Source organism: Strongylocentrotus purpuratus, unplaced genomic scaffold (assembly GCF_000002235.5).
Source record: "Strongylocentrotus purpuratus isolate Spur 01 unplaced genomic scaffold, Spur_5.0 spur5_scaffold_14, whole genome shotgun sequence".
In the NCBI taxonomy this organism is placed as follows: domain Eukaryota; kingdom Metazoa; phylum Echinodermata; class Echinoidea; order Camarodonta; family Strongylocentrotidae; genus Strongylocentrotus; species Strongylocentrotus purpuratus.
This window is the reverse complement of record NW_022145599.1, coordinates 26,730,849-26,743,196: the sequence shown is the minus strand read 5'-3', so window position 1 is coordinate 26,743,196 and position 12,348 is coordinate 26,730,849. Positions and strand designations below refer to the sequence as shown.

General features: G+C 34.1%; 1 protein-coding gene across 1 annotated transcript in view; it reads right to left on the bottom strand.

The window, feature by feature from the left end:
* Positions 1-9,565, bottom strand: part of LOC581439 (unconventional myosin-XV) — a 68,685-nt gene extending 59,120 nt beyond the window's left edge. Inside the window, exons 1-2 of the mRNA XM_030984588.1 lie at positions 9,258-9,565; positions 4,144-4,280 (exon numbers count right to left, since the gene is read on the bottom strand). Coding sequence (XP_030840448.1) covers positions 4,144-4,152 — 9 coding nt within the window. The 5' untranslated portion in view covers positions 4,153-4,280; positions 9,258-9,565. The remainder of the gene's footprint in view (positions 1-4,143; positions 4,281-9,257) is intronic.
* Between the last annotated feature and the right edge of the window lie 2,783 nt (positions 9,566-12,348).

Genomic DNA, 12,348 nt, shown 5'->3' with positions numbered 1-12,348 from the left:
GTCACAAAAGTTTCATGCCTCAAAAGAGCGTTACCATGCAAAGTGTCTCGAATGACATATTTCTCTTTTCCATTTATTTCATCTAAAAATGAAATATATCTTGAAATGGCGATTTAATATCGTTAGTACCAAAAAGAACCAATAGCAAATTGCCATGTCAAGAGATTTTCATATATTGGATGAAACAAATGGATAAATGTTAGATGCCGCACAGGATCGAGACATTGCACAGAATTGCCCAAAATAATAACTGACACAGGACTGAATTTTTGCAATTTGTAAAAGTGTCTTGCTGTGAAAATGGCTGTTGTTTAATTACAATTTGTGAAAGTTACCATGCAGTCACAAACATTCTGGTTTTACAGTAGAGTAACTGATTTCATATTCAATTCTTTCTAGCAGAGGATATATAATGCAGAGGATATATAATGCAAAGGAATTTTCAAATATAATATTCAGAATGAAGGCATATACTGTTTATACATTGTAGCTGCACTAAAAAAATGAACTGGTTGAAATTAATTGGTTTTATGGGTCAATGAGTCCCCATAGTTAATATTTCATTTCACAAGATGAGCAAATAAAATAATGTAGGCCTTAAATTACCCCTATCCAATTTAAAAAATATTCAAAAATTAGTAAATTTACAAACAGGTTATTTATTTGGTGTCTCATTGATTTGTATATGCTAAAAATGGAATTAAAATACACAAAACATTAGAATGATTGAATATCAAATTAATGAAAGCATCAAGATCTTTTTTTTAAAAATTGCTCAACAAAGCAAGAAACATACATTCTTTGGAATAGATGACCAGCTATGCTACTGAGCATTACTTTGATATTGAGCAGGTATGATTTCTTTGTTAATCAAGGACTTAATATGTTATTCATATCACCTTTTTTTTTCTTGTTTCATGTACTCATACAAATATCATATTTTTGTAATGGGGTTTTCCATTTGTGGCCTTTGCAAATCCCACCATATTTGAATTTGTATGTGTTTTTATACTTTATATTTTCTCTTTTGCTGTATACATTAGTGTCATTGTGATTGTTCTTTTTATTCAAATGTGAAAATAACATTGATTGAATTCAAAAATGTAACAGAATCATAATTTTACTACTCTTGGTGCCTGAGGGGCAAATGTCTTTCTTTCTGAAGTCAATTGGTTTAGGTGATTTTTTCAAGAGTAATAGATATATCTTTAGATATATAGGGAGAGAGACAGCTATGGTATACCAGTGAGGTGTAATAGATGTACTTCATTTCATGAGAATGGGGAGAATATTAGTTTTGAACTTCCAATTCAGTTGTATTTTCTCCATTTCTCTGATTTTTGTTGGATATTTTACAAGAAATATAGCTCATACATTGTAATGTCCATGTTTTCTCTGAAAACTACTTTTATCATTACACAATTAGCACTTACATGTTTTTGTATGCATTAAATGAAATTTAACACTGTAAAACTTTAATGCGCTATCAACTCGCAAACCACATGCCAACACATAGGCATGGAATACCGAAAGAGCAGAGTAATGTACATTGTACTAAGAGACCATTGTTTACACTGGCTCCTATTTCAAAACGAAGTGATATCATAATGATGTTTACTGTATCTCTTATGTCTGTTAATCATTGACAAAAATTGTATGGATCAAAATTCCCCCACTGGCCTTAAAGTAGATATTCATTGATTTTAAAAACTAACTTTATTTTCATTATCGCAAAGTTGAAACTTTGATTCGACAAGGTTATCAAAATTCAATGCTTGAAAACATTCGAAGTAATGATTATTATAAATTACAAAACGCTTAAATACAGCCCCGGCATAGCACCTGAAAAGCTCCCCGAACGCTGCTGAGATGTGTGAGATCACAGTATGGACATGACTTGCACAAGCAGATGATGTCCCATGACATCTTACACATTTTCAGTGCCCGTGTTTTCATCTTCTCTTGAGTTCTTTCTCTTACTTCACTTACGTCAGGCTAAATTTATAATCTATTGCCTCACTCAAAACCCCGCGCATGGTTTTATTTTGATGACAAATGCAGTGATACAAAAATAAATGAATCTGTCGCTTGTAAACAAAATAAGACGCCATTGTATGTTCAGCTGCACACACCGGGGTATGTTCGGTGTTTCAAGAGGGAACAAATGCCATCCTTAATATTATTCCGGGGGGTTTTCAATTTGAAAGTCTGGTTTCTTTGATTGTTAATTAACCCCTATCCTGTGTATTTACAAGCAAAAGATTTTAGTTCTCAGAATCGGGTCATATCCCCTTTTGAATGGTTTCACATGCCATTACATTTATATACACTAAACTCATTATAATTTGAGAAATAATAGCTTTGCAATTACGTTCATTCTCTATGGGATGTCGTCTGCTTGGGCAGTGTTGGTCCATATACATTGTAGTGACATCATCAAAACATCTTTATTTTTCCGGCGAATCTGTCGGATATCCCAGCTGCTATGGAGGTGGTTGTATTTGTATTTTTATAAATCACCCGATATGTAGTTGACCTAAAACTTGTCCGATGGTCATCTGTTAGCTTACCAGTTTCTAGTGATACATTAGTTGACATATTGGTGATCTTCTTTGAATTTCACCTTTAAAAGCCCTACTTGACTGAATTTCCATGAATCTATTCTTTCATAGAAGTACTGCCATCTAAAGTCATTTCAGAAATAAACATGTCTATGTTCTAGTTTTATTAAGGAGTACTGGTTAAGGATTGATGTACACGTAGATAAGAATAGATGGATAGACAGACCGATAGTTAGATATAGACAGAGAGAGAGAGAGAGAGAGAGAGTTAGAAATGTACCTTACAACGTCATTAGACAGACAGGCAGACAAAGATATACAAAGTAGGTAAATTGATAGATGGACAGATAGATATATTGGCTTAATCCAATTGATTAATTTGGAGATAGGAGTCAACTATTTACACAAACAGACTATTAAATCCTTTTTGCTTCATACAATTACTCCTACCCTCCCAAGAGACTTCCTTCAATAATAAAGTGCATGTAACTCTGATTCATACTATTGTTGTTGAAACTGTAGAATCTTGTGGAGGTATCACTCACATGAAGCAAATATGGGGTACAGTGTATCTATTCATTAAGTCAGTCTGTAAATGTATTGTATCTGATTAATTTAGTGTGCAAGGCAATGTAAACAAAGGAGGAGCTGTGAGTCCTGGTCAAAGTGTAAATGGTATTTGATGATAAGCAGCTGAAATATTGGCCCCTTATTATTTCTTTCCAAGGAGATCTGTACATTATGATGCATGTAGGCCTGCATTTACATGTTCATGTATACTACTGGATGCAAGATTAGCAGTGAACACTTTTAGTTACAAATTCTTTCAATTTCATTTCTTTATAGTCAACCATGAGTTTATATCAAAATGTGTTTGTTTGGATGAGAATTTCTAAAAACAGATCGTGTGTGATTTGAATTGAATTATTGAATTGATATTCAAGCTTTGATTTTAAAAAAAATTAATGACTACCGGTATTACTCAGCACCCCTTAAACTGGCAGCATAGTGATATGATATCTGTTCAGGGCCAGAAGGGGGTTTAGTCTGTTTTAAACAATTTCTTCTGTTCAATGCGTATAGAATGTGGTTACGAAAATTAAATTTTATAGTTTCTTAAAAAAGGGGGTTTTACTGCAAGTTTGTTTGTACATGTCATATCCAATCAAAATGAACACGTAATTTTGTTTATGAATTTTAAATCTAAATTGTACTGATACACATTGTGAAATGTACCAATAAACGTGTATACACAGTGTATTAGATTGATTGTATTAACACTTTCCTTGGAGTACCATTTGGTTGGCTAATGACTTGTAATCCTTGAAGTTGTCTTGGAAACTGCATTAATGCCCTACATTTACATATTCACTGTAAATGGACACAAGCAGATTTTGGTCTTGAAAAACATGCAAACTCATGATGCAGCCTGGCCTGAACATTGCACTACAATATCAGCTTACCTGTAGACCTTAATTGTGTAAGAAATAATGTATGTAAATTGTATTCCCTTGACTTGTGCGCTGCATATAGAGAATCATAGGACAAAAAGCTTTGTTATGGTTGAGATATATCAACTTACCAACTCCATCTTGTCTCCTCAAAGATGGCTGAGATTAGAAGAGGCTCTCCTCTCGAGTTACTTTCTTCTATTTCAAAGCTCCATTTGTTCTTTTTTTCTTCCTTCAAGTTGAACAATCCCTTCCTTTCTGTTGGAATCTGTGAATGAGGTAGAGGCAAATGCAAGATCATCAGCATCAAGAAATAAATATGTCAATATATATTTTCTTTTCTTTTTTTTCATTTTAAGATGTTGGCACTGCATGAAAAACACTCTCAGTAGTACTGAATGAAAAACAAATGTTTTAAAGTTTATGGAAGCAATAAACTCTTATGAAATATTAATGACGAGTACCAGTCATTTGCAAGTTGAATTCAATAGAGAAAAATTAAAAAACCAAAACAGTTAAGGTTTCATAAAAGTCCACAAAAAAATAGGACAGTTATTGAAATTTAAAGTTTCACATAATTTCATGAAACAGTGTTGTGTATTGCATAGTCTGTATGCAAATAGCGAGTTGATGTCATCTCCACACTTTTCTGTATCTGTTTATACATAAATTTAACAAAAATATCATGTTTCTGCTCTGGAAATGTACAATATATGGCTTGAATACTCATAGAACATGTGCAAATTCATCATTACTGTAAGCAATTGTATTATAAAGGACCAATTTTATACAGGTGTGTCCAAAAAAGAGAAAACTTAAAATTTAATAAACAAAATATATGGGGAATATTGAGGGGGTGACATTATCAACTTGCTAAATTGCATACAGCCTATATGATGACGAAATTATGAGAAGCTTTAAAGGTCCACAACCTTCCCTTTTTTTTCTTACAATTTTGATGAAACTTTTAATGCTTTGTTTGTTTCATTTTTTTATGTATAATTCAATTCAAATTCTTGCAGATGGGTCAGACTTGCCCTTGGACTTGTTCAAATAATAACAATAAATTTAAAAAATAATAAAATAAAAAAATAATCTTGGCTGGTCATTACTAAAACATTGTACATACATTTCATATATATATGTTAATAATTTGTATAGTAATATGCAATGCACTGAAGAAAAAAATTCTTCAGTGTTCTGGACAGCTTAGAAATACCAAAGTTTGTACGCTAATATTCCTATATCCCTGTCTAATCTTTGATAACTCTTCAATACATGTATATACAGTTCTTGGATTAGGGGGTACATGTAGCAGTAATAGAAAAAGATATTTTTCATCTGATCTTTGAAATTACATGTTTGTGAAAACTTCCTTTTACACCACTACACGACAACAACAAAAATTGGTCTTTATAGACAAGTGGTCTTTCTGAGTCTGAAGGCTTGTCACTTAAGCAAGTTTGACTGTACTCATATAAATATACAAAATACAACTATGGTGGTCTACACTTGAAGAGGTGCATGAGGACTGCTTCAATAAACCATGAATAAAGTGAGCATCCCCCAAACAATAGCCATCGATCAAGTCGTGGTGCCACAGGTTATGGGCTTGAAGTGCTGGTCATATTTGTTTGAGCCTCACCCAGACCCGTTAATCCATCACGTCCAGAAGAGGATGGCAATTGTTTTCTTGACGATCGTCGATTGGTGAAGAATGTTGGCACAGATCACACCCTCTCTACCTACAATTGTTCTGAGGTGACATCACGACTATGTTTTCTTTCATGAAAAGTCACGGCTGTGATTGTAAACGGATGGTGACTTTTGATACCCTTTTGATTAGGAGCAGAGGGCGATATGGTGTGATATTGCAGAATTTGGGAGTGGACAAGAGTACAAGGGTATACGCCCTAAAGCAGCAAACATTTTAAGAAATGTATTTTTTTAATACACAAATAAACCTTAGTTGGATGTCACTTTTGGTTTGTTTTAGTTTTGTTTTGTTTTTAAATCTTATAAGCACATGAAGATCACCTTTATGAACCATTTTAACCTCATGAATGTGGCAAGTACCTTTAACCCGGAGATAAATTCATTTGTTGTCTCATCGCTATCCACATTTAGGATATTTCAATTATCTCAAACAAGTTTAACAGTACATTCAAATTCTATGGTACCAAATTATTCATTCCTTCAACAAAATAAAATCATAATCTAAAACGTAAACAAATACATTTTATGAAACAAAAAAGGATAGCTTCACATAAATACCCAGATAATTATGGGCATGTGCATGTAGAGTTATTCACAAGATTGTCATGGCAGCTAGAACAACCTTAACAAACTTTAAAATGAAATAAATGCTTATGAAGTTCTTAATAACATTTTCAAAAAGTACTTCACTATAATGAAAAACTAATTTTAATTCCTGTGTACATGTATGCCCGTCTTCAAATAAAATAGTAATGTGCCCCACCCCCTCGATTCTCTATCTCCCTCCCTCTCCCTCTCCCTCTCCCTCTCCCTCTCTCTCTCTCTCTCTTTCCCTCTTTCTCTCTCTGGTCAATAACCATATGATATAAAAACAAAATTCCTAGGCATAATTATAGATTGGCCATTTTGATTCAGAGTCACTGCATTGGCGATTTACTGCAAAAAATCAGCCACAAATCTAAAAGCTGAAAATAATTGTTCTGATAGTAATTATTTTCACAGTGGCTGTTTTCATAAAACTGCATGGTCAATGAGATTTTACCACAATCAAATTGACCTTGCAGCAGCACACACAGTTCACAATCTACTGTAATTACCCAGCTATAAACCTTATGTATGCTTAATGACGTGATAATTGGTGCAATTCATACTCACTTTAATCAATTCAGCAACTAGCCAGATTAATTATATCCCAATCAAGTCAATGAAGCACACTTTACAACTCGATCCTCTCTTGAGTACTATTAAATGCAAAATTCTCGCTTCTCGTTCTAGCTCCTGCCCACACTCTTCTTCTGGAAATGATTTATCGTTCGTGCAGATCCTTCGGTGATGATGGGCTGTGATATATTTAAACCCTTTTCTACAGCCCCTTAATGAACAAATAACAGTAGGCTCCGGCAAACAGACATGCCAAAGATTAAACACAAGCAGCCCACTAAGTACACACTCCAATCATCTTAAATTGCAGGACAAACTCTGTGATGGGGCAGACTTCTCCTGTAACACTGCCCTCTATCAGACAGACTTGACAAGGGCTGTTGGCATCAAAACAATCTAACCTTAATTTTCATCACTCAATGCTTGACCCAAGAAATTAGCATTACTAGAAAAACATTGAGATGATTCTTTATATTCAATAGTGAATTGCCTTGATAGAGATACACTGAAGGTTAGTGACCTCATGCTTCACCACAATTGGACACAAAAGTTAAAAAGGTTGCATTTGTTAATTTCAAATCTTTTGTTTACAGTATTTTTTTTCTTTACTTCAGGACAATCCAACTGTAACAAAGTGAGACAAAAACATGCTTAGTTGTTTATATTCAATATTAAACTTCATAGGTATTTTTAGAAATTGTATTGTTTGTTTGGATATTCAATTCATATTTTAAAGATACAAATCCAAGACATTCTGCACCACCTTCTCCTTGGCACTACATACACGAGTGAAAGCAATATCATACAGAATAGTTGCTAATTTTTTAAATGTTCTAAATCAACATTCAATCAAATATGAATTCTGGAAAAGTACAAAAATGTGAACTATCAGGGTACTTTTACAATGGCACTATCCAAACAAGATCCTACATTATGCTTCATAAATATACATGTATCTACAAGCTGAAGATTTTTTTTTAAATAATTAAACACCCATTTTTTAATGAAGATATACACTATTATTATATATAAGGATTCCAAGTGGTACAATAAATCAGTGAATTCAATATCTTTAGCGCAGTACCCGGAGACTGACCAATAATGTTCTTGTATTGCTCAGTCATCCGGGAATTTCAACTATCAATATCGATATCATGATGATATCACACGAAAATATGGCCATTTTTACTGAGGTAAGTCAAATTTTGTTATTTCGCTAGTCAGACTAATATAGATAATAATATTAATATTGTATGGCTTTGTTTTTCATGTGATACAAGAATATATTGCTCTCGCTAAGACAGACTCGTCTTTGATTCGTCCAGTAGCTCGAGCAATATATTCTTGTATCACACTCAAGGCCATCCAATATTATACATGTATTAGGGAGGGAGGGACCTCTTTAAAGCAAAGACTCGTTAGAGGGGCGTGAGGGAGGCATAACAGTTCATAACCCTCCCCCTGTCAAATCCAAAAAGTGCTCAATGACATACAAAAGTACACAAACTACAAACTAGCTTCGCCCCCTTTTAAATTCAAATTTAAATTTAAAATCCCTAAATAGTATCGGTTCAACATAGCCTGAAAGCACAGCATGCCCATTCATCATTTCAAGCATTTGTACGATTCCTACCTACCATTAAGTTATTTTTGTATTGTTTTTTTTGTGTACAATAATATTATTGCTCAATAATCATCTTTTGACTCGGGGCCAATCAGGTATAATATGACTATAGACGATGCGACAGCAGCATCCGATCATGTGCATGCAACCTATGCACAACCGAAGCGCGAGAACTTAGTTCCGTTTAGCAAACACTAATGCGCGCTGACCATTAATCAAGTTCATTTGTTTACATACAGTTGTCCAAAAAAAGTTTTCGATAGCTTATCCAGTATTTACCAGGCTTTGGCTTATTCCTTTAATAAATTTTATCTAGGTCTATCAGATTATTACTTTTTTAAAGTTCAGACTGCCTTAGTTTGATTTCTCGATTCTCATTGTCTTGTCTCTGCTTTGTGTAAAAAATGATGAAAACATCAAGTCTCTCATGCTGTAAAATCACATAATGATCCTCATCATCCACTAACCAAGAGGAGAGGGGTTAACACCCCCCCCCCCCCCCCCCCCCCCGTGATCTGCAGCTCACACTTTGTTCTCTCATTCCGACTTTAAAATAAAAGTCAATAAAAAGTATAACAGGAAAACATACGCGTGGGACCGAAATGTCAGAATTTACCCATCTGGTCACGCCTGATGAATCCACGCTGAATAATCTCCTTTCACGTTGTCCAATTAAATTTGAACTGCATTCGTATGGTATCATTTATAGTTATTTGTGTATTGAACATGAAGAAATGGACTCACCTAGTTCGCATATTATTTTGCTTCCTTTATAGCTACATCACCGTTTATTCGCATCCACTTTCTGCAAAGAGCCAATCATGAGTTCCGCACTGAGAATACGTACACAGTATACGTACCGGTACAATGTACAGCGTGTGTGCGGATAAGTTATAAAGGCAAGAGGTTACACAACGAGCATGCATGCAACAGGTGCACATGTATCGTGTCTTTTATACACAGCAATTCGTTTACATCTACTGCAGATGAAACCCCTTGTATTTGTGGCGACTGCCAATACGCATCATAATAATACCGGCAACAGAATATTATTGGATCGATTTCATATCAGGATGGCGCTGTTATCATAAGTGATAGGAAATTTATAATCAGAATTTATTCGAGACAGATCAAGGATTGTCATGACCGGGGGGGGGGGGGGTATATTAATCGAATTTACGAAAGAGGCGAGGGTGAGCGAGGGAAGAGGAAGAATGGATTATAACAGAGTGATACAAATCTGCGAGGTGGAGAGACTGATATATAGAGGAGAGGGTGAGAGAGAGAGAGAGAGAAAGAGAGAAAAAGAAAGAGAGAGAGAGGGAGAGAGAGAGATAGATGATAGAGAGAGTAAGGGGGTGAATGGCGAAGAAAGAGGAAATAAGAGAGAAAGAGAGAGATAGAGAGAGAGAGAGAGAGAGAGAGAGAAAAGGATAAAGAGAAAGAGGGAGAGAATAAAAGATTGTATATTGCCACCCAGTGCGTTATAGAGGATGGACTCTAAAGTATAAAAAAAGGTACAGAATTTTTTTTTTTAAAGAATTGTTACTTATAATTAGCAAAGTAATTAAGTTTCCTATATACATTTTTCTTTCTACTTCTTAAGTTCGCCTTCTTCTTCCTCTTCTTCCTCTTCTTCCTCTTCTTCTTCATCTTCTTCTTCATCTTCTTCTTCTTAAGTATTCTTCTTCCTCTTCTCCGTTCATCATCTTCTTCTTCTTCTCCATCTTCTTTTTCAGTTTTCTTTTTCTTCTTCTTCTTCGTCTTTTCCTTCTTCTTCGTCTCCTGTATGGCTATGCTTCCGCTTCGACCATAAAGAGGTCCATTGGGTAGGCCTAAGTATAAAGAAAGGTACAGAATGATTTATTTAAAAGAAAAATTGTTAATTAATAATTATCAAAGTTATTAAAGTGTCCTATACACATTTTTTCCTACTTCTTATCCTTTCGCCTTCTTCTTGTTGTTCTTCTTCTTTTTCTTTTTCTTAAGTTTTCTTCTTTCTCTTCTTCTTCTTCCTCCTCTCCTTCTTCTTCTTCTTTTTCTTCTTCATCTGTTTGGCTATGCTTTCGCTTCGACCTTAAAAAGGTCCATCGGGTAATTCCACACTTAAAAGTCTATCCAACATAAAGTAGGCCCACCTTTCTAAAATACTACTTTCATCCGCCCACACAATACATTTTTAAAATCTTTTTCTCTCTTATACCAAACTTAGTTTAAAGTCTGATGTCAGTTAAACAAAATATTAGGCCTTACCAAATCATATTATGATATACAACTCCGGTGCATCGAGGCACTGAATTAATTATCAATGTGTGAAATTAGAAAATATTATTAGAATTTCCAAATTTTTATATCAACTCCTTGAAAAGAGCAACGTAGAAAAGAGTCCATAATAAAACAGCTGCATGGGTTTTTAAAATTCCTTTGAAAAGGTCTTATTTTATGTTTTAAAATGTTATGTCTGCATTTTTCCAAAAAGGCCTGCAATAACTGAATAACAAAAAACATATAAACTTTAAGTATAATACAAAAAACAACAATATTAACTTTATGTCAAAATGATATTTATATAAACATTTCATAACGAACTCATATTTCTATAACATATTCGTATAAATCTAAAATATTATCCGAATAAACTGTGGACAAATTGCAGGAGACCGCAATCATATATAAAGCGATGCTTGACTAGGATGTCGGCATCAAAAGAAAAAGAATAAATTATGCATTCCTTTCATGGCTCAATTATTATTAACCGAATGAACATAATTATATAAATGTCGTCAGCATTTGCATGAGTAATGATAATAATAATAATTTAAGATTTGTTTAGCGCACATATCTGCCTATATAATGGCACCCAAGGCGCACAAAAAAGATTCACTATAATGACATTTCAAATACAGACAATAAACAAATTAAAGTTAACAAATTAATAATAAATCATAAATAATCATTGTAATTATGCATAGACACAGACTTACATTCTTTAAAGTGTCATTCCCACCTCTCTCTGCTCATTTGTATAGAACATTTATAAGATCAACGTCATTTTTCCCATCTTCATTCGTAAACCACGGATGTTTGAGTAATGTTCCAGCCTGTATTTTTGCTTTAAAGGTAATACAAAGTTTTGGTAAGGGGTCATGAATTTGGTTTAAATGAACAAATTGGAAGCATATGTGATCCTACAATATTTAGTGATCATTGCCGCGGTTGAAATCGAGTCTAAAGTTATGAAAATGTAAATAATAAACTCTTTATGCTGCATAGCTCCCTCTCAAGGTCAAGATATTAATTATAAGCTATAAAACAATGTTTCTTGACTAAAATCGACCGATTAGCTATTCCGGTTTGGAAATTATATATCACAATTACATATTCTGAGATTTTCATGGTCACAGCTACGATTGTACGGCCGTATAGGCGCTTTTTGAATTCACCCAAATTTACCGGGAGCACCGGCAAATGTTTATATTCAATTATTCTCGAAAGCAGAAGTGTTTTAGGGGCTAAATGTTTTAGTGCTTACAATACACCCACAGGGGCATCCGAATATATATAAATTTTAAAGAATCACTGTCCACCCAATTTTCAAAATTTTCCAAAACTTTGTAATACCTTTAAGTTTTATCGGTTTTCCCCAATCGCGCTCTTCACTCATTTAAAAACACTCAACCACTCACCCACACATACGCACGCATCTTCACTCACCCACGCACACACTCTCTCTCTCCTTCTCCCTTTCTCTCTCTCTCTCTCTTTCTCTCTCGCTTTCTCTTTCTTACACACACACATACACCATCTCTAAGAGATCGAATAATGATAATAAATT